This window comes from Nomascus leucogenys, chromosome 4 (assembly GCF_006542625.1).
Source record: "Nomascus leucogenys isolate Asia chromosome 4, Asia_NLE_v1, whole genome shotgun sequence".
NCBI lineage: Eukaryota > Metazoa > Chordata > Mammalia > Primates > Hylobatidae > Nomascus > Nomascus leucogenys.
This window is the reverse complement of record NC_044384.1, coordinates 71,778,700-71,802,109: the sequence shown is the minus strand read 5'-3', so window position 1 is coordinate 71,802,109 and position 23,410 is coordinate 71,778,700. Positions and strand designations below refer to the sequence as shown.

The 23,410-nt window shown below is 43.7% G+C and overlaps 1 protein-coding gene across 4 annotated transcripts in view; it reads left to right on the top strand.

Moving 5' to 3' along the window:
• Positions 1–23,410, top strand: part of SPIRE1 (spire type actin nucleation factor 1) — a 222,721-nt gene that overhangs the window by 141,387 nt on the left and 57,924 nt on the right. For all 4 annotated transcript variants that reach the window (XM_030810796.1, XM_030810795.1, XM_030810794.1 and 1 more), the window contains exons 5-6: positions 11,222–11,299; positions 20,518–20,682. In XM_030810796.1, coding sequence (XP_030666656.1) covers positions 11,222–11,299; positions 20,518–20,682 — 243 coding nt within the window. The remainder of the gene's footprint in view (positions 1–11,221; positions 11,300–20,517; positions 20,683–23,410) is intronic.

Below are 23,410 nucleotides of genomic sequence, written 5' to 3'. Positions count from 1 at the left end.
CCCAGCTACTCAGGAGGCTGAGGTAGGAGGATTGCTTGAGCCTGGGAGGTCAAGGCTGCTGATTACACCATTTTGCACTCCGTCCTGGGCAACTGAGTGAGACTATGTCTCAAAAAAAAAATAAGAATAAAATACTTTATTGCTACAGAATGCTAGTGATCCTCTGAGCCATCAGTGAGTTGTAATCTTTTTGCTGGTAAAGTGTCTTGATCCAATGTTAATGGCTGCTGACTGATCAAGGTGGTGGCTGCTAAAGGTTAGGGTGGCTTTGGCCTTTTCTGAAAAATCAGAATACATTGTAGCATACAGTGCTGTTTGATACCACAGTACCCGCAGTAGAACTTCTTTCAAAATTGGAGTCAGTCTTCTCAAACCCTCTTGCTGCTTTATCAACTAGGTTTATATAATTTTTGAAATCTTTTGTTGTCATGTCAATAATGTGCACAGCATCGTCACCAGGAGTCGATTCCATGTCAGTAGACTACTTTCCTTGCTCATCCATAAGAGACAACTCCTCATTAGTTCAAGTTTTCTCATGAGATTGCAGTAATTCAGGCACATCTTCAGGCTCCACTTCTTATTCTCTTGGCTGTTTCCACCACATCAGCAGTTACTTCCTCCACTGAAGTCTTGATCCCCTCAAAGTCATCCGTGAGGGTTGGAATCAACTTCTTTGAAACTCCTGTTGATGTTGCATTTTGACCTCCTTTCATGAATCACCAGTGTTCTTAATGGCATCTAGAATGAGGAATCCTTTCCTGAAGGTTTTCAATGTGCTTTGCCCAAACTCATCAGAGGAATCACTGTCTATGACAGTTATAGCCTTACAAAATGTAGTTCTTAAATAAGACTTGCAAGTAAAAATTATTCCTTGGTCCATGGGGCTGTACAATAGATGTGTTAGCAGGCATGAAAACAACATTAATCTTGTATATTTCTGTCAGAGCTTTTGGGTGACCAAATGCATTGTCAATGAGTGGTAATATTTTGAAAGGAATCTTTTTTGCTGTAAACAGATGTGCTGCCATCCAGTCTTTGTTGTTCCATTTATAGAGCACACACAGAGTAGAGTTAACATAATTCTTAAGGGCCCTAAGATTTTCAGAATGGTAAATTAGCATTGACTTCAACTTCATCACCCACATTGGCCCCTAACAAGAGAGTCACCCTGTCCTTTGAAGCTTTGAAGCCAAGCACTGATTTCTCTCTAGCTATGAAAGTCCCAGATGGCATCTTCTTCCAATATTAAATTGTTTCATCTACATTGAAAATATGTTGTTTAATGTAGCTACCTTCATCAGTTAGCTACATCTTCTTGATAACTTACTGCAGCTTCTACATTCAGCACTTGTTGCTTCACCTTGCACTTTTATCGAGCGGTGACAACTTTTTTTCTTAAACCTAATGAACCTATCTCTGCTAGCTTCAAACTTTCCTCCTGCAGCTTCTTCACCTTTTTCAGCCTTTATAGAATTGAAGAGTTTGGGCCCTGCTTAGGATTAAGTTTTGGTTTAAGGGAATGTTGTGACTGGTTTGATCTTCTATCCAGACCACTAAAACTTTATATCAGGAATTAAGGCTGTTTTGCCTTCTTATCATTCGTGTTCACTGGAGTAGCACTTTTAATTTCCTTTAAGAGCTTGTCCTTTGCATTCACAACCTGGCTGTTTGGTGCACGGAGCCTAGCTTTCAGCCCATCTTTGCTTTTGACATCCTTCCTCACCAAACTTAATCATTTCTAGCTTTTGATTTAAAGTGAGAGACTTGTGACTCTTCCTTTCACTTGAACACATCAAGGCCATTGTGGGGTTATTAATTGGCCTAATTAAATCATCATTGTGTCTCACGGAATAGGGAGGCCCCAGGAGAGGGAGAGAGATGGGGGAATGGCCAGTGAACGGAGCAGTCAGAACACACACATTTATCAATTAGGTTTGTTGTCTTACATGGACACTGTCATGAGCACCCCAAAGCAATGACAATAGTAACATCAAAGTTCACTCCTCACAGATCTCCATAACAGATTTAATTTTTAAAAAATGAAATATTGTGAGAATTACCAAAATGTGACAGAAAGACACAAAGTGAGCACATACTCTAGGAAAAATGGCACCAATAGATTTGCCGAACTCAGGGTTGCTGCAAACCTTCAATTTGTAAAAACACAATATCTGGCCAGGTGTGGGGTGGCTCACATCTGTAATCCCAGCACCTTGGGAGGCTGAGGTGGGGAGATCACTTGAGGTCAGGAGTTCGAGACCAGCCTAGCTGACATGATGAAACCCCATCTCTACTAATACTAGAAAAATTAGCCAGGTGTGGTGGTGCGCGCCTATAATCCCAGCTACTCGGGAGGCTGCGGCATGAGGATCCCTTGAACCTGGGAGGCAGAGGTTGCAGTGAGCTGAGATCACGTGCCACTGCACCCCACAGAGTAAAATTGTGTCAAAAAAAAAAAAAAGGATCTGCTATGTACAACAAAGCGAAAGGCAGTAAAATGAGATATGCCTGTACATATATTATTTCAGTTAGCCCTATGCAAGAAATCATAACTTGATGAAATTATCGAGCTCAGTTTATCTTAAATAAAACTAAAAAATATTTTACCTGAAATGAAAAACTGTATACATGTATATAAAGTATCTTCTTTTGCTGGGGGAAAACAGTGTTTTTTAAAATGACTAGGCTGTTATGAAATGGTTTTGTCTGTTTTTAAAATCTTATAGCCACATTTTATAGTCTGTAAATTGGTTGAAAAATCAAATGTAAGTATTTTCCACCTCGCAATCTCTTATCAAGCCAGTAGCCAAATCCACCGGTGTCATAGGGCCAATTGCATGTTAACTAACTCACACTGGGCCACCTGTTTGTGACATGACTTCAGCTTATTTTCTGCTTGAATAGGCTTGCAAAGACAAAGCCCCAAGACGTCTGTCTCATTTGCAGATTGAAGGGTATTTTAATCAGCTTTCTCATATTCCTTGCCTATGCCTCACCTCATGCCAACACCTCCAATAATAAAATTCTGGCATTTAAGTTGGCTGGAAGTTTCTTTCTAGACCTAAAATAGGTTTATATCCCTCCAAGTGGTGAACATACCACTTTTTGACAGAAAATCCACCACCAGATGTCTTTTTGTAAGTGTGCCATGTGTTCGTTTTAATGAGATCATTCATCATTTGTAATGTTCAGGGTCCTTGCTGCTGTCTGTCTTTTTTCTGTTTGATTTGTTATTTTTGTTGTGAGTGTTGGTAACATGCCGAGCACTGGTGTCTCATCAGTGAGGAGTAAATCTCTCTCTGCCCTCCTGTCATTGCTCTTAGCGCTGCTCTCCCTGTTAAAATGTTTCACAAGAATATTTTACTGAAAGCTCATGGAAGAACTCTGCCACCTTTCAGATCCTGCATCTTTTAAAACTTAATTTATTTTTAACAAAAAATTTCACATGGTTCAAAACCCAGGAGTTGTAAAAATATTACATTAAATTGTACCCTTCTATTTTTGTCTCCTACTCACACTCTCCCTATATATAGGCAACAAATATTATTAATTTCTTTTTTATCTTTGCAGAGAGATTTTATGTATAACAAGTGCATATCAGTATTTTCTTCCTTTTTTCACTTTTAAACTTTCCTTTTTTATTTAATTATATGTCTTAGAGATCATTTCAGATCAGTAAATAGTTTTCACGTCTGTAGGCCTTTATAATCTATTTTGTGGGTATGCCGTAATGAGTTTAACTAGTCCTATATTGACAGCTACTAAGTAATTTCCATTCTTTTTCTATTACAAACAGTGGTGTCGTGGGTAATTTTTAACCTATTTTTCTTGAGTGTGAACATAACTGTAAGGTAAATTCCTAGAAGTAGACTTGCTAGGCCAAAGGAAATGTGCATTTATAATTTTTATAAAATATTACAATATTGTCCTTCCTAGAGGTTTAGTAGTTGATACTGTCCTTAGCAATGTGTGAGGCTGTCTATTCTCCTACATTTTCACAATGTGTTTTCACAGTGATAAGTGAAAATTAGTATCTTAACAATTTTAATTTGCATTTGTCTTACTATAAATGAGATCAGATATCTTCATATACTTAAGAATCATTTATAAATTGCTTGTTCATTTCCTTTGTTCATTTTTCTAATGAGCCATTGGTCTTATTAATTTGTCTTTATTTATTAGGAAAATAACTGTGATATAATTTGTAAATATTGTCTGTGATATTTTAATGGTCATTTTTATCACCATCACTGCATTTCTATAGGTGTGAAGAGCTGATGAGTATAAAAACAGAAAAGGTGGATGTGTATTAGCAGATAATGTCAGTCCAGCTATGTAGAGCAGAGACATTTGTTAGAGAGAGAGAGACAGAGAGTGTGTGTGTGCGCGCGCGTGCGTGTGTGCGCACGTATGTGTGTATGGGTACAAAAAATACTGGAAGAATAGAGGAATTCTAGGAGTTCCTTTCCTAGAACCTAGAAATGAATTGCTTTCATTTTTATGACTTTATCTATAGTTTTTCTAATTTCTGTAGTGAACCATATAAATTCGACTTAAGTGGTACAGAATATCAATTTATAGTTTATGTTAACATTTTACATTTTTTATTCAATAAAATGCTCTTGACTTTTTTCATAATTGCTATAGTTGTTATTTGGCCACCATCCACCCCTCAGGGAGGAGAAGCGTGTTGTATCTTTAAGAATGCTCCATAAAGCTTGACACAAATATAAATCATATTCTTTAGTACTTATCCATTAACTGCATGGGAGACTTCCAATTATCAGAACAACTGCTTTAACTTTTTACTGGGTTTTTGTACCCTAATTTCTGAAATGTTAATTTGGGACTAGTCAATATGATAAAATCTTCTTTCCCTCTTTTCAGATAAAATATATTTGAATTAAAAAGTCATGGCTCATAATGTGCGTGGCTGATATTCATTTTTTAATTTATTATAGACAATATTGTGAAATAATGTCAGTCATGAAATGTATTTAATAGTCTTTATGTAAGTAATTTCTTTGTTTTTTTTTGTTTTGTCTTTGTTTTTGTTTTGAGACAGGGTCTGGCTCTGTCACCTATGCTGGGGTAATCTCATGCAGTGATGCAATCTCAGCTCACTCTAACCTCTGCCTCCTGGCCTCAAGCAATCCTCCTACCTCAGCCTCCCGAGTAGTTGAGACTACAGGCATGAGCCACTGTGCCTGGCAGTAATTTGTTGCTTTTTTCTTTCTTTCTTTTTCTTTTCTTTTCTTTTTTTCTTTTTTTTTTTTGTGAGACAGGGTCTTGCTCTTTTGCCCAGACTGGAATGCAGTGATGCAATCACAGCTCACTGCACTTCCAACACCCAGTTTCAGGCAGTCCTTCTGCCGCAGCCTCCCAAAGTGCTGGGATTAAAGTTGTGAGCCATCATACCTGGCCTACATTAGCATATTTTAACTGAGTTATTAAAAATGTTTGTTGCCCAGTATGGTTGCTCACGCCTATAATCCCAGCACTTTGGAAGTCCAAGACGGGCGGACCACTGAGCCCAGGAGTTCAAGATCAGCCTGGCTAACATGGCAAAACCCTGTCTCTACTAAAAGTACAAAAATTAGCCAGGCGTGGTGGTACATGCCTGTAGTCTCTCCTGCTCAGGAGGCTGAGGTGAAAGGATTGCTTGAGCCCAGGAAGTTGAGGCTGCAGTGAGCCATGATCACACCACTGCTCCAGCCTGGTCAACAGAGTGAGACTCAGTCTCAACAATTAATTAAAAGTTTGTTCAAGGAAGTTTTGAAATATATTCCTTATTATAATACATTTAAAAATTTCTAACTGAAAACATGTACACATGACATAGGGAAATAAGATAGTTTAAATGGTGGAAATGGTGATCATTAAAATGCTGTCATAAAAAATACTTTATTATTATTTTGATATGTGAACATATATGTGAATAAGAAGGATTTAATTAGTAAAGGGATACTTATATGTGAGCTGATGTTGAACCTACACAAATGGATTAAAATTATTCTCTGAGCATTTGGCATACTTCTGATTCACAGAGTAGATTTTGTTTTTTAAGTTGCCAGGAACTGAAAATGTTGGCATTGAGCAGTTCTAATTGCCAGCTTGAGAATGGTAATGTCAGAAATGGGAAGTGTAATTGCCATGTGGGTTCTCCCAATTAGAACTTTCTCACCATATCTCAAGCACAGGTTGACATCTGTTATTACATTTCTGCAAGCAAAAAAAAGAAAAATCATTCAGAAGCTAAAGTATAATTGACAGCTTGAATCTAAAACAAGAAAAATCTGTAATTTACTTTCAAATAACTCATTTGTTTTTGCTGCTAACTAGAAAAATTGAGCTTTCTAGCCACATATTTGATCAAACTTGTTTGATTACAGTATTTATAGATTCTAAGCTATCTACATTTATTTGTTGTTGAGTCAGGATTTTGATTTGATGAAGAGGCTAAGGAGAGGTATCATTTTGCAAAACAAATTCACTTAGGATAAAATATTTTTGTGTTGGAGTAAAAGTATTCACAATAAAATCCTCATAGGTATTCATTGACATAATAACTAATACCAACTGAATGTTCAGTATGGTCTGAGCTGAATGCTGTGTTTCATCTGTATTCTTCTGGTATATTTATTCTATAAAATCCAAAAGATAGCTATTATTATTTGCACTTTAATATATGAGAAAATCAAACAGGATTACAGCAATTAAAAAATTTGCCCAAAGTCATGCAGCTGGAAAGTATCTGAGCTACAGTTTGTGCTATTGTTCAGAAAAACAAATGTGAAATTCTTGGACCATTTCAATTATCTTCAATGTTATAAAGAACAGATAGTTTTTCTTAGTGGCAAAGAGTGAGGGATTTGATCACAGCACAAATAAAGGTAGAGATGTAGGCAGGCCTAACAGTGACACCCCCCTGACTACGTTTAGTCAGGGATGTGTCGGAGAATAGTAAAAATTAAGGTTGAGTGGAAAAGGGGCCCTGTTTTGGTGGGCATTGAAGCAAAAGAGTTTGGATTGAATATATTTCGCTGCTTCTCACACCATTCTACCAAAGTACCCCTAAGACATAAAAGCATGAACTCATATTTGTAGACTATTAAGGACATATTAAATCATAACTTTCAGTTGCAGATGACAGAAACCCACTCAAATAAGCATGGGCAGAGTAGGGGAGAGATGTATTGGCTCACATAATTGGGAAGTCTAAGGGTACAGCTAGTTTTAGGCATAGCTGGATCCAGAATCTCAAAGGCTGTAATTAGGGCTGGCATGCTCCCTCCCTTTCCTCTGCAGCCCTTTCCAGGACAGTCTCTTACTACCATCTGCAGCCCTATTCTCACACTCTTATCAATTTAGAACTCTGGCAGCAAATCTTTTCTGTTAATTGGGGCAAAAAAGTCTTAGAGGAGGATTTGAAGTCATATACCCACTTAGTAACCAGTCACAGTGGCCAGGAGATAGGCTGTGCTGGCTGGTCTAGGTCATGTTCTTACGCTTGTAAATAGGAAGTGAGGTACTGGGTCAGCCCTGCTCAAACCGTATGGGGTGCATTTCTCAACAGAAGGATCTTTATCAGAGGAAGGAGCAGGGAGGGTTTCTCGACAAAATTAATGCTGTCCACTGAAGACTTGCTTGTCTAGTGCAAGTTAAAATATCTTTGAAATAGTGGATTTTACCTTTCAAATTCATGTAAGTTTTGTCTGAGATGTCTGTTGTAATTTTTTTTAATGTTTCATGCTGTGGATTAAGCTCCCCTAGGATTTCCTTGGGAGACTCCTAGGGGTAAAATTTGAATTCAGGAGGTTTTATTGGGGCATGCTTTTGGGAACACCTATAAGGGGTAAGGAAAGCAGGATTGAGCAGAGGGAAATGTTGAAATGTGATGCAGATGCAGCAGAGGCCTCAGCCGATCCCACAGGGAGCTCAGCAGCTGGGGATGGTTCTTCGGAGATGTCCCAAATTGAAGCAAGGAGGCCTGATCTTTGTACTTCCTCACAGACCAGTGACTGGATATAGGTTACTCTAGGGAGGATGTTACTTTGACAAAGCAGCTTCCTTTGGCTGAGGGCAGTTCCTGAGGAGGGTTAAGTAGCGAGCCTTTAGCAGACATCTCTAGTCACTAGTGGAAGAGGATGTTGTTCCTGAAACAGAGGGCAGCTTACCACAGCTTTCATTACATTAATTCCAGGAAAACGTGTCGTGTTTATCTGTTGTTTTATTAATATTTTGTTTTATTTTATTTTTTTGAGACAGGGTTTCTCTCTGTCGCCTAGGTTGGAGTGCAGTGGTGTGATCTTAGCTCACTTGTAGCCGCAACCTCCCAGGCTGAAGTGATTCTCCCACCTCAGCCTCCTGAGTAGCTGGGACTACAGGCAAGCGCCACCATACCCAGCTAATTTTTTGGTTTTTTTGGAGAGACAAGGTCTTACTGTGTTGCCCAGGTTGGTCTTCAACTCCTGGCCTCAAGCAGTCCTCCTGCCTCAGCTTCCTCAAATGTTAGGATCATAGGCATGAGTCACTGCACCTGGTATGGAATTAAAAATATATATATATAGGCTTATAAAGATGAGTTTATTCATCGTGATTTCAGCTTTTTTCATATTTTTATGGTATATAAGCTCCTGGGTAAGCAGCTTCTGTGGGATCAGCCTTTGGGTGACAAGGGAGAATATGGCAGAAAGAACGTGTTTCCAAGTGGGCATGCATCAGCCCCACCCCACATTCCATTATGTCTAAGGCAAGGAGGGTTGTTAGAAGGTTGGTCCATTTATGCGTACTTGATTTTCTCAGGCGCTAAGGTTCCAAACCAGCTTATTTGATGCTGGTTGAATCTTATTGACCTGTTTAATACTATAATTACTTCTTTTCTTCTGTACGGTATTAGAAATGCATTTCTTTTTCTTTTCTATTTTATTTTACCTATTTATTCATCCACCTGTTGGCTGAATGAGACACTTAAATGTAATGTGAGCCTGGGTTGAAGATTTATTTTCCTAAAACGCAGAGCATGTGTTTCGGCATGGCGGATAAGATACCTCTCCCCAACTTCCCTAGGGGATTCTGAATTTAGAGGAGAACAGATTTTTCTCTGAATATTACTCCCTCTGATTGAGCCTCCTCTTACTAAAGTTGACTTGGTAAGGGCTATTAAATAGGTTTAAGTATTTAAACATGCATGGTTGAAAGTGTCTTAATCTACTTAATGAAGAAATATTTACTAAGCACCTATTCTATGCAAGGCTGTTCTGGAGATTTGTGAATCCCATCAGTGAACAAAATACAAAAAAAAAAAAAAATTCTTCTTTCCTAAAGTCTGAATCCAGCAGGAGGTGGTAGACAGTAAACATATGAAATAAGTACATCCTATAGACCACTAAAAGGTAGGAAGAGCTATGGAAAAAGACGTAAACTAGAGTAATTGTTAGTAGCTGGGGATGGGGCTTGGAATTTGGTCAAGATAGACCCCGTTGAGAAGGTGATGTTTGCACAAGTGTGTAACAGATGTGAGGTGATTCAGTCTGGATATTTGAGATGTAAAGCATTCTAGGAAGATGGTGGCAGCCAGTGTAAATACCATAAGGCTGCAGTGGCAAGAAATAGTAGGAGATGAGGTAAGGTGTGGTGACTCAAGCCTATAATCCCAGCCCTTTGGGAGGCTGAGGCAGGGGGATCGCAAGCCGAGGAGTTCGACACCAGCCCAGGCAATATAGTGAGACCCTATCTGTAGAAAATACAAAAATTAGCCAGGCATAGGGGTACACACTTGTAGTCCCAGTTACTTGGGAGGCTAAGCTGGGAGAATTACTAGAGCCCCAGGAAGTCGAGGCTGCAGCGAGCTGTAATTGCAGTACTGCACTCCAGCCTGAGCAACAGAGGATGACCCTGTCTCTAAAAATAAATAAATAAATAAATCTTAAAAATAAATATTTCAGACCAGGAGCAGTGGCTCATGCCTGTTATCCCAGCTCTTTGGGAGGCCGAAGTGGGTGGATCACCTGAGGTCACGAGTTTGAGAACAGCCTGACCGACATGGAGAAATCCTGTTTGTACTAAAAATACAAAATTAGCCAGGCGTGGTGGCGTATGCCTGTACTCCTAGCTACTCGGGAGGCTGAGGCAGGAGAATCGCTTGAATCTGGGAGGTAGAGGTTATAGTGAGCTGAGATTGCACCATTGCACTCCAGCCTGGGCAACAAGAGCAAAATTCTGCCTCAAATAAATAAATAAATAAATAAATAAATAAATAAATAAAGTTAAGTATTCATTATTCTCATATAAAACAAGCTAGATTTCATACAGTGCATTTAAACAGTCTTTCGATCAACGTGGGGATTGGGGAAAAATTTTTTTTAAACTCAGTTTAAGTGCAGGCAGGCACATAGCTCAGCAAAAAATAAATATATTAGGGTCGAATTACTGTAAGTAGAACTGCTGTATCATAAATTTAGAATTAATATGTGAATGTATTTTAGCAACCAAGATTTTCTTAAAGTTGCAAGTGTTGAATTGATGCAGTTTGAGGCATTTTTATCAATTAAAATGTACGCATCAAATTACTTGATAAATATATATTGAGCATCAGCAAGTGACAGTGCTTGTGTGGCCTCTGAAGATGGGATTCTGCCTCCTGAAGCCTAGAGGGAAGGCACTAATATGTGTAAAATTACAATGTTGATAAGAGCTGTAGAGGTATAATGGTGCTATAAAATTTTAAAATAGGAGGATTTCGACTTATTCAGGGAGGAAGGGAAGGCTTCTCTGAAGAATCGATGATTCTGTTGAGTCTGATATCTGAAAGGAAGAATGAAAGTAGACAATGAAAGAGACCAGCCATGGGGTGAGGAGAGGAGAGCATCCGGGATCAGATTGCTTCAGAAGCCCAGGCAAAATATGATGGTGTTTAGAGTAATGGATTTGTAGTAGAGATGAAAAGAAGAGAGCTTAAGTTAAAAAAAAAAAAAAAAAAAAAAAAGTTGTGTTGGCAAGGCCTGAAAGGAAATTAGAGTTAGCAGTCTCAGTCCATCCTCAGTAAAATGGACCCTCAGGGTTCCATTTTAATTGGCCTTAGAGTTTACAGAGCAATAGATTCTGTAATATCTCCTTCACTGATACTTGAATATATGTCTTATCTGAAGATATGTTAGGAATTTTAATTTGAGAAGGTAACTTAATGAAATTTTTATGCCTGTTTTATTTTAACCTGTAGAATCTTAAGAAGATTCAAGAAATGGAAAAGAGTGATGAATCTAGCACAGACTTGGAAGAGCTGAAAAACGCTGACTGGGTAAGAGCTGGAAATGCTTTCTGATCTGTTTACTGTCTAAGAAATGGTATAATTTTTTTTTTTTTTTTGAGACAGGGTCTCATTCTGTTGCTCAGGCTGCAGTGCAATGGTGCGATCTCAGCTCACTGCAACCCCCACCTCCCGGGTACTGCAACCCTCACCTCCTGGGTTCAAGTGATTCTTCTGCCTCAGCCTCCCAAGTAGCTAGGACTACAAGCATGTGCCACCACGCCCGGCTAATTTTGTATTTTTAGTAGAGACGGAGTTTCACCATGTTGGCCAGGCTGGTCTCAAACTCCTGACCTCATGTGATCCTCCCACCTGGGCCTCTCAAAGTGCTGGGATTACAGGCATGAGCCACCTTGCCCAGCCTGTATAATATTTTTTAAAATGCTAGTTATTGGCCAGGCATGGTAGCTCACATCTGTAATCCCAGCACTTGGGGAGGCCAAGGCAGGAAGATTGCTGGAACTTAGGAATTCAAGACCAGCCTGGACAACGTAGTGAGACCCTATCACTAAAATAGGAGGATTTTTATTGTTACTAAAAATAATAATAATGAAAAAATTAGCCAGGCTGGTGGCATGTGCCTGTGGTCCCAGCTACTTGGGAGGCTGAGTTAGAAGGATCACTTGAGCCCAGGAGGTTGAGGCTGCAGTGAACTATGATCACACCGCTGCACTCCAGCCTGGTCAACAGAGTGAGACCCTGTCTCAAAAAAATAAAAAATAAAATACTCGTCATTAAGGACTGTAGTATGAATTGATATATAAATTTGAATGCTTAGTCTTACCTTTGAGGAAATAATCGATTCCCCATTTTAAAAAGCTTTCTGGTTTTATTAAAACCACCCCTAATGTCTCTGAGAATTTTAGTGTTTTAAAATATTAATATTTCTAATTATGTTAATACCTTAACACAGCAGTCCCCAACCTTTTTGGTACCAGAGACTGGTTTTGTGGAAGACAATTTCAAGGATTGGGGGTGGAGGGGTGGTTTCAAGATGAAACTGTTCCACCTCAGATCATCAGGCATTAGATTCTCGTAAGGTGCATACAACCTAGATCCCTCACATGTGCAGTTCACAGTAGGGTTTGTGCTCCTTTGAGAATCAAATGCCGCTGCTGATCTTACAGGAGACAGAGCTCAGGCATAGTGCTTGCTCATCCACCACTCATTTGCTGTGTAGCTCAGTTCCTAACAGGCCACAGACCAGTACCAGTCAGTGGACTGGGGGTTGCAAACCCCTGCCTTAACATATTCTTGTGTATAAATTAAAGTTTAAGCTATGTTTTCAGGATTAAGTGTGAAACTAACAGTGTTGTACATTTATTTATCCAAGGAACAGTTATCTGTGTGAGGACCCCGGGAATGCAGAATAAACAATATGGGGTCTCTCTCCCAATAAAACTCAGTGTAAAACAGAAGACAGATTTGTAAAACAGATAATGTGGTTTATTCATGTGACACACTTTGAATATCTACAGTTTTTCAGGCATAGTACTAAATCCTAGTGACTCCAAAAATCCCTGCTGTCATATAAAACTTAGAGTTGGTAGACATGACAGTCTTGGGGACAGACAGTGAATGTTGTGGAGTGTGTTAGATTGTGGAAGTCCAAGGACAGGCGTGGTGGCTCACACCTGTAATCCCAGCACTTTGGGAGGCTGAGGTGGGCGGATCACCTGAGGTCAGGAGTTTGAGACCAGCCTGGCCAACATGACCAGCCATCTCTACTAAAAAATACAAAAATTAGCCGGGCGTGGTGGTGTGCACCTGTAATCCCACCTACTTGGGAGGCTGAGGCAGGAGAATAGCTTGAACCAGGGAGGCGGAGGTTGAGGTGAGCTGAGATTGCACCATTGCACTCCAGCCTGGGCGACAGAGGGAGACTCTGTCTCAAAAAAAAAAAAAAAGAAAAAAAAAAAAGGAAGATTGTTGAAGTCCAGGTATTGGGGGAAGGCACATTTTAGGATTCTGACTTTTTAGTTTAAGAATGCTAGATAAATCATGCTATTATCATATGAATGGGTTGTTTTTGACCATGTTAGGTTTTAATTGTTTGTCACATTATTTTCTAACTTTTATTGAGATATAATAAATATACAATAAGCTGCACATATTTAAAATGCATAACTTGATAATTTTGACATATTTTGTACATATATATATATTCACCCATGAAACCATCACCACAATCAAAATAATGAGCCTATTTATCACACCCAAAGTTTCCTCATACCTTTTTATGATCCTACCTCCTGCCTCCCTCCTCCCCAGTTTTCAGGCAATTAGTCATCTGCTTTCTGTGACTACAGATTAGTTTGCACTTTCTAGAATTTTATATAAATGTAATCATATGGTATATACTGTTTTTTGGGGGTTTATTTTTTTTTTTAGATGGAGTCTCGCTCTGTCGCCCAGGCTGGAGTGCAGTGGCGTGATCTCGGCTCACTGCAACCTCCACCTCCTGGGTTCAAGCAATTCTCCTGCCTCAGCCTCCTGACTGGCTGGGATGACAGGTGCGCACCACCACGCCCAGCTAATTTTTGTATTTTTAGTAGAGACAGAGTTTCACCATGTTGGTCAGGCTAGTCTTGTACTCCTGACCTGGTGATCCGCCCACCTTGGCCTCCCAAAGTGCTGGGATTACAGGTATGAGCCTCCGCGCCCAGCTGGTATGTACTGTTTTTGGTTTGGCTTCTTTCACTCTTTATAATTGTTTTGAGATTTCATCCATGTTGTTGTCTGTATCTGTATTGAGAAGTAATCCATTGTGTGGATATATCGCAGTTTATCTCTTCATCTGTTGCTGGTCATTTGGGTTGTTTCTTGTTTGCAATATTCTTAATTTATTGACAGATATCTTCAAGGTATTTGGAACATTCAAGACAAAACAAAAATACTTGCCTACATTGTCTTAAAAGCTGGTATTATTTGTCATTTTAGAATAAAATTGATGATTGATTTTCCTTTATGAAGAATACTTGGATAGTGTTGTTCTAGGTGTATATCATCTTGGCCAATAAATTTTAAATTGGTTTTCTCAGCCATTGAAACCAGATAAATAACTTCCAGTGTTCAGAAGTTAGCAAACAGCTAGTATAAACTTAAAGTAAAAATTTAATTTCTTACTGTAAGCCACCTTCATTTGAAAACTAGTGTCATCCCTGACAAGAGAAGCAGTAACTCCAGAGGGAGTTATATTTGCATAGATCACCAGCTTCCTCCTCATAAGACCACTAAGTGAATTACCTAGAAAGATTAGAATGAAAAGAGCAAAGAGTTGAGAGAGAATTAGAATGTCTTTACTAGCAGATTCTAGTTTCAGAATTTCCCTAATGGGATAAGGGATAAATTATAATCTCCAGGAATGCATACGATGACAGATGTCTGTTATTTTATATAATAACTGTGACTTTAATTTCTGAAAAGTAGTATGTAAGATTTTTTAACCAAACAATCATACACACAAAACCGACTATATAACAAAGTGTGGGCCAGGCACAGGGGCTCACGCCTGTAATCTCAGTGCTTCGGGAGGCCAAGGCGGCTGAATCACTTGAGGTCAGGAGTTCAAGACCAGCCTGGCCAACGTGACGAAACCTGTGTCTACTGAAAATACAAAAAATTAGCTTGGCATAGTGGCAGGCACCTGTAATCCCAGCTACTCAGGAGGCTGAGGCAGGAGAATCGCTTGAACCCGGGAGGCAGAAATTGCAGTGAGCCGAGATCGCACCATTGCGCTCCAACATGGGGCGATAAGAGCAAAACTCCATCTGAAAAAAAAAAAACAACGAAGTGTGTTTGAATCCTTTTATAAATTATAGCAAAAGTTTCTAATGTGGGTAACTGTCCCCTGTCCCCTAATTTGAAGCCCAAAGGGAGACTTTTTTTTTTTTTTTTAATTTTTTTTTGCACACAAAAAAATAAACATTTTAAAAATACATAAAAAAAAGATGCGTATAAAATATTAGGAAGTTAACATGGAATCGGAATAGAAATGGGGTGGATTAAAATAAGTAGAGAGGACTTATTGGATCATGATAATAATCAATCTCTATTTGACAAAGAAGAGAAGAAGAGGAAGAAAAAAAAGTGGATAAAGATCAGAAAGGAGGAAAATAAAAAAAATTAGAGTATGACCCAGGGTAGACCTGTTTTGTTGTCACTGAGTTGGTTGGTTGGTTTGTCTGTTGTATTTTTCATGTTTCGCCAAGTTGGCCAGACTGGTCTCGAACTCCTAGCCCGAAGTGATCAACCCGCCTCGCCCCCCAGAGTGCCGGGACCACAGGCGTGAGCCACCACGTCCAGCCCCCACATTGCTTCTGGCCTCCATTGTAGACCTCCCAGATGGAGCGGCCGGGCAGAGGCGCTCCTCACTTCTTCCCAGACACGGGGCGGCCGGGCAGAGGCACTCCTCACTTCCCAGACGGGACGGCCAGGCAGAGACGCTCCTCACTTCTTCCCAGACGATAGGTGGCCGGGCAGAGGCGCCCCTCACTTCCCAGACAATGGGTGGCCGGGCAGAGGCACTCCTCACTTCCCAGACGATGGGTGGCCGGGCAGAGGTGCTCCTCACTTCCCAGACGGGGCGGCCGGGCAGAGGTGCTCCTCACTTCCCAGACGAGGCGGCCGGGCAGAGGCGCTCCTCACTTCCCAGACGGGGCGGCCGGGCCGAGGCGCTCCTCACTTCCCAGACGGGGCGGCCGGGCAGAGGCACTCCTCACTTCTTCCCGGACGGGGCGGCCGGGCAGAGGCGCTCCTCACTTCTTCCCGGACGGGGCGGCCGGGCAGAGGCGCTCCTCACTTCCCAGACGGGGCGGCCGGGCAGAGGCGCTCCTCACTTCTTCCCGGACGGGGCGGCCGGGCAGAGGCGCTCCTCACTTCTCCCCGGACGGGGCGGCCGGGCAGAGGCGCTCCTCACTTCTCCCCGGACGGGGCGGCCGGGCAGAGGCGCTCCTCACTTCTCCCCGGACGGGGCGGCCGGGCAGAGGCGCTCCTCACTTCTCCCCGGACGGGGCGGCCGGGCAGAGGCGCTCCTCACTTCTCCCCGGACGGGGCGGCCGGGCAGAGGCGCTCCTCACTTCTTCCCGGACGGGGCGGCCGGGCAGAGGCGCTCCTCACTTCTTCCCGGACGGGGCGGCCGGGCAGAGGCGCTCCTCACCTCCCAGACGATAGGTGGCCGGGCAGAGGCGCTCCTCATTTCACAGATGGGGCGGCCGGGCAGAGGCGCTCCTCACTTCCCAGACGGGGTGGCCGGGCAGAGGCGCTCCTCACTTCCCAGACGGTGGGTGGCCGGGCAGAGGCGCTCCTCACTTCCCTGACGGGGCGGCCGGGCAGAGGCGCTCCTCACTTCCCAGATGGTGGGTGGCCGGGCAGAGGCGCTCCTCACTTCCCAGACGGTGGGTGGCTGGGCAGAGGCGCTCCTCACTTCCCAGACGGGGTGGCCGGGCAGAGGCGCTCCTCACTTCCCAGACGGTGGGTGGCCGGGCAGAGGCGCTCCTCACTTCCTAGACGGGGCGGCCGGGCAGAGGCGCTCCTCACTTCCTAGACGGGGCGGCCGGGCAGAGGCGCTCCTCACTTCCCAGACGGTGGGTGGCCGGGCAGAGGCGCTCCTCACTTCCCTGATGGGGCGGCCGGGCAGAGGCGCTCCTCACTTGCAGACGGTGGGTGGCCGGGCAGAGGCGCTCCTCACTTCCCAGACGGTGGGTGGCCGGGCAGAGGCGCTCCTCACTTCCCAGATGGTGGGTGGCCGGGCAGAGGCGCTCCTCACTTCCCAGACGATGGGTGGCCGGGCAGAGGCTCTCCTCACTTCCCAGACGGGGCGGCCGGGCAGAGGCGCTCCTCACTTCCCAGACGGGGTGGCCAGGCAGAGGCGCCCCTCACTTCCCAGACGGTGGGTGGCCGGGCAGAGGCGCTCCTCACTTCCCAGACGGTGGGTGGCCGGGCAGAGGCGCTCCTCACTTCCCAGACGGGACGGCCGGGCAGAGGTGCTCCTCACTTCCCAGACGGGGCGGCCGGGCAGAGGCGCTCCTCACTTCCCAGACGGGGTGGCCGGGCAGAGGCGCTCCTCACTTCCCAGATGCGGTGGCCGGGCAGAGGCGCTCCTCATCTCCAGACGATGGGTGGCCGGGCAGAGGTTCTCCTCACCTCCCAGACGGGGCAGCCGGGCAGAGGCGCTCCTCACTTCTTCCTGGACGGGGCGGCTGGGCAGAGGCGCTCCTCACTTCTTCCCGGACGGGGCGGCCGGGCGGAGGCGCTCCTCACTTCTTCCCGGACGGGGCGGCCGGGCGGAGGCGCTCCTCACTTCCCAGACGGGGCGGCCGGGCGGAGGTGCTCCTCACTTCCCAGACGGGGCGGCCGGGCAGAGGCGCTCCTCACTTCCCAGACGGTGGGTGGCCGGGCAGAGGCGCTCCTCACTTCCCAGACGGTGGGTGGCCGGGCAGAGGCGCTCCTCACTTCCCAGACGGTGGGTGGCCGGGCAGAGGCGCTCCTCACTTCCCAGACGGGGTGGCCGGGCAGAGGCTCTCCTCACTTCCCAGACGGTGGGTGGCCGGGCAGAGGCGCTCCTCACTTCCCAGACGGTGGGTGGCCGGGCAGAGGCGCTCCTCACTTCCCAGACGGTGGGTGGCCGGGCAGAGGCGCTCCTCACTTCCCAGACGGTGGGTGGCCGGGCAGAGGCGCTCCTCACTTCCCAGACGGGGTGGCCGGGCAGAGGCGCTCCTCACTTCCCAGACGGTGGGTGGCCGGGCAGAGGCGCTCCTCACTTCCCAGACGGTGGGTGGCCGGGCAGAGGCGCTCCTCACTTCCCAGACGGTGGGTGGCCGGGCAGAGGCGCTCCTCACTTCCCAGACGGGACGGCCGGGCAGAGGCGCTCCTCACTTCCCAGACGGGCGGCCGGGCAGAGGCGCTCCTCACTTCCCAGACGGGGCGGCCGGGCAGAGGCGCTCCTCACTTCCCAGATGCAGCGGCCGGGCAGAGGCGCTCCTCATCTCCCAGACGATGGGTGGCCGGGCAGAGGTTCTCCTCACCTCCCAGACGGGGCGGCCGGGCAGAGGCGCTCCTCACTTCTTCCCGGACGGGGCGGCCGGGCGGAGGCGCTCCTCACTTCTTCCCGGACGGGGCGGCCGGGCGGAGGCGCTCCTCACTTCCCAGACGGGGCGGCAGATAGAGGGCAGACCTTATTAGATGGGGGGGGGCAGAGGCTATTGACGGGAAGAGACGTTCACTTCCAACTTGGCCAGACCTCCTCACTTCCAACTGCCGAGGCTCTAAAGGGGGAGAGCTCAAAGAGATTAAAAGATGAATGAACTGCATCGTAAAGGAATGAATAAGAGAAATGTGGAAGTTGGGACAAAAGCATTCCTGAGAGAAATGCAGATATTTTAGGGATATTATCTTAGAACATCTTTAATGGCAGAATCTAAGAATCTTTTTAAATATGAATATTTTAGGAGGCATCTAATGGTACACCATAAGTACCTCAAATCCTTTTTGGAACAAGAGGATGGGAAATGGTATGGTTTTTATATTTTTTGGTACCTTCTCATTGTCCAAACCCAACATTTTGTTTTAATTATGAATTGTTATTGAGGACATTTTGAGAAATTTAATCAGTTATTTTACATAGAAGATTCTTATGAAATATATCACTTGATTTTACAGCAAATATATTTAAGCAACTATTGTGTCACTTTATTTTTTATTTTTATTTTTTTGAGATGGAATCTCTGTCGTCAGGCTGGAGTGCAGTGGCGCTATCTCGGCTCACTACAACCTCCACCTCCCAGGTTCAAGCGATTCTCCTGCCTCAGCCTCCTGAGTAGCTGGGACTACAGGCACGTGCCACCACACCCGGCTAATTTTTTGTATTTTTAGTAGAGACAGGGTTTCACCATGTTAGCCAGGATGGTCTCGATCTTCTGACTTCGTGATCTGTCCACTTCAGCCTCCCAGAGTGCTGGGGTTACAGGCATGAGCCACTGCGCTCAGCCATGTCACTTGTTAATTTTAACAAGTTACAGGTTTTTAGCTAAATATTGTGATGGACTTCACTCAAGTAGAGACTTTGACACATTATAGACAGGAGAACAAAAGTGTTAAAGTATAATAAGACAAATATAAATAGATTTTGTATTATTTTATGGGTTTTTTTTTTGAGACAGAGTCTCACTCTGTTGCCCAAGCTGGAGTGCAGTGGCGCAATCTGGGCTCACTGCAACCTCTACCTCCTGTGTTCAAGCAATCCTCCTACCTCAGCCTCCTGAGTAGCTGCAATTACAAGCGCACACCACCACACCCAGCTAATTTTTGAATTTTTAGTAGACAGGGTTTCACCATATTGGTCAGGCCAGTCTCGAACTCCTGACCTTAGGTGATCTACCCTCCTTGGCCTCCGAAAGTGCTGGGATTACAGGTGTGACCCATTGCACCCAGCCTTTTTTAGTATTTTCTATGTATAGAACACCATCTACTGATTCTGATCTTCTCAACAAGTAATAAAGTACCACTTCTTTTATTGATGAGGAAACTACAGCTCAGAAAGGTGCAGCAACTTGCTCTGTGTCAAATAGCTGGCAAGTGGCCGTATCTCAGTCAGCTGTGGTCACAGTAATACTGTGTAACTAACCACTACAAAATCACAGCTGCATAAAGCAGAAGCACTCACTAGCTCATGGGTCTCTAGATCCCCTATGGTAGCTCCACTTTACAGGTATCTCATCTTTATCCTGGGACCGCAGGCTAACCCACGCTTGACATTCTCATGGCCATAATAAAAACACAAGGGACAAGCCCATTGTACATATGCTTTTGAAGCCCTTGGTCTTATCACACCCACCACTATTCCAGTGGCCAAGCAAATCATATAGCCAAACCCAAAGTCAGGGTGTGGGAAATATAATCCCCTTTAGTGAGCAGAGTCACACATAACGGCATAGACACCGGAAAGCATGAAGAACCTGAGCCCTTAATGCAGCCTACCACAGTGGTGGAGCTTAGGTTTAAACCCATGTGCCTCAGCAGGTAGAGCCTCTGGATTCTCTACTTGCTTTCCACCCATCTTTTAGTACCCAAAATCTAATTTTTAAAATAGTTTTTGGTTGGTTTACTCATTGTTTTGTAATCCAAGCTCTTCATTTATTCTGTATGACTAGCTGTTTAGAAGAAACTAGTACATTTATTCACTGATGTCTCTCTATCCTTGGTTCTTTCAGGCACGATTCTGGGTACAGGTGATGAGGGATTTGAGGAATGGGGTAAAACTTAAGAAAGTCCAAGAGCGGCAGTACAACCCTTTGCCCATTGAATATCAGCTCACCCCTTATGAGATGTTAATGGATGACATTCGCTGCAAAAGATACACCTTGCGAAAAGTGATGGTAAGTAACCAAACTGTCAGGCCGGGTGTGGTGGCTCACGCCTGTAATCCCAGCACTTTGGGAGGTCGAGACAGGTGGATCACCTGAGGTCAGGAGTTCAAGACCAGCTTGACCAACATGGTGAATCCCTGTCTGTACCAAAAAATAGAAAAATCAGTTGGGCGTGGTGGTGCACGCCTGTAGTTCCAGCTACTCAGGAGGCTGAGGCAGAAGAATTGCTTGAACCCAGGAGGTGGAGGTTGCAGTGACCCAAGATCGAGCCACTGCACTCCAGCCTGGGCGACAGAGTGAGACCCTGTCTCAAAAAAGAAAAACAAAAAACTATTAATGGACTCAAATGGTTATTCATCCATAATTGCATTTGTTGAAAATAGTTTTAATATTAAATTTTAAAAATTATTTATTTTTATACAAGTAATACTGGATCATTGTAGAAAATTTGGAAAATACATTAAGCTTAAAGAAGGAAAGTTACAAACATATAATTCCATAACCCAGAGAGAAATTTTATTAACATGTTGATCAATAACCTTTAGCCTTGTTTCTATGCACTTTATTTGGACAAAGTGAGTTAATATAGAATGCTTTGTTTTATTACTGGTTGTTTTGCTTAACATATCGTGATTATTTTTTCCATGTCATTATATATTCAACATTATCATTTCTAAATGGCTATATCTTTTCTAGCTTATGGCTATTCCGGAGTTTATTAAACAAATCACCTTGTGTCCCTTTATAAGCAACATATTTTGTGTATCCTTGTGTGTAAATCTTTTTAAATGTCCACCATGAAATCCTTAAGTTCCTAGATGTGGAACATCTAGTTCATTAGCAAATTCTGACAGCTCTCCCTTTAAAATATATCCTGATTCTGACCACTTCTCTCCATCTCCACTTGAGAGATTTTCTTTTTTGAGACGGGGTCTCGCTCTGTCACCCAGGCTAAAGTGCAGTGGCACGATCACAGTTTCACTGTAGCCTCAACTTCCCAGGTTCCAGTGATCCTCCCACCTCAGCCTCCTGAGTATCTGGGACCACAGATGTGTGCCACCACGCCCAGCTAGTGTTTTTTGTATTTTTGTAGAGTTGGAGTTTTGCCATGTTGCCCAGGCTGGTCTCAAATTCCTGACAGAGCTCAAGTGATCCACCTGCCTCCGCCTCCCAAAGTGCTGGGATTATAGGCATGAGCCACGGCACTTGGCCAAAATATCTTCATTCCAAGCCACCATCATCTCTCATCAGACTATGACAGTAACCTCTAAGTGGCCTTCCTGCTTTCACCCTTGCCCCTTTCAATTTATTTTTCCCAAAAACAACCAAGTAGGCTTCTTAAGTAAAAAATATGATCATGTCATTGCTCTACTCAGAACCTTCCACTGGCTCTTCATCACCCTCAGAAGAAACTCCACGTCCTTACCGTGGCCGGCACAGCCCATATGGCTGGATCCAGGTTACCTCTCAGACCTCATCTTCTGCTACGTTTCCCTGCAGGGTTCTGCTTGTTAGCCACCCTGATCTCTGCCAGTGTCTCAGCAGTGCCTAGTGTGCTCCTATAACAGAGCCTTTGCCTTGGATATTCCTTCTCTCAGGAACTCTCCTCTCCCACATAGCCACATAATTTGCCTCTTTACTTTTCAGGCCTGTGCTCAAGTTTTCCCTCATTAGAAAAGTCTTCTCCATCTCTTTACTCTTGTGTTTCACTAGCTGACATTGCAATATATTTCCAGATTTATTGTCTGTCTCCCTTACAAAGACAAGAACTTAGTTATTTTCACTGTTTATCCCCTTTGACAAGAACATGGGCCTGACATGCAACCAAATACTGAATACTGTGCTCAATAAATAGTTATGGGATGAATTAATGAATTCTATCCACATTTTTGAGGAAATTTAATCAAAGTTATTTTATGTTAGAAGGTTCTTATGAAACATCACTTGGTTTTTTGTTTTTTATTTTTGAGACAGAGTCTCACTCTTTTTGCTGAGGCTGAAGTGCAGTGGTGTGATCTTGGCTCACTGCAACCTCCACCTCCCAGGTTCAAGTGATTCTTGTGCCTCAGCCTCCCAAGTAGCTGGGATTACAGGCACATGCCACCACGCCTGGCCAATTTTTGTATTTTTATTAGAGACAGGGCTTCACCATGTTGCCCAGGCTGGTCTCGAACTCCTGACCTTAGGTGATCTGCCCACCTCAGCCTCCCAAAGTGCTAGGATTACAGGCATGAGCCACCATGCCCAGCCACGTCACCTGGTTTTATAGCAAATTGGTTTAAGTGGCTATTTGAGCTGCTTGTTAATTTTAATAAGCTAAACATTTCAACTAAATATTATATTTATTTACTTTTCATCAAATCTGATTTACTTTACAGATGAGGAAACTGAAATTTAAAGATGCTCAGTAGTAACTTCCCAAGTTCAGACAGCTGGTTACAAGGCAGAGCTGAGGGTCAGCCTCATTCTCTCTAACCCCAGTGCTCTGTGCTATGTACATATTCCCCAGTTGCCCTCAGAAATACTGTGATGATGGCTATTTAAACAGAATAGTTTTGCCCATTGCTTCACATCCTTGCACAAACTGGGTGTCTTTTGGGGCTGACCATTTTAACTGAAAAAATATTCTTTCATTTTTAACATCTACATTTATTTCATGCTTTTAAACATTTAAAAATCTGTGCTAGCTGCTTGTATTTCTTAATTTTATTTTAATTTAACATATATGTGTTAAGGA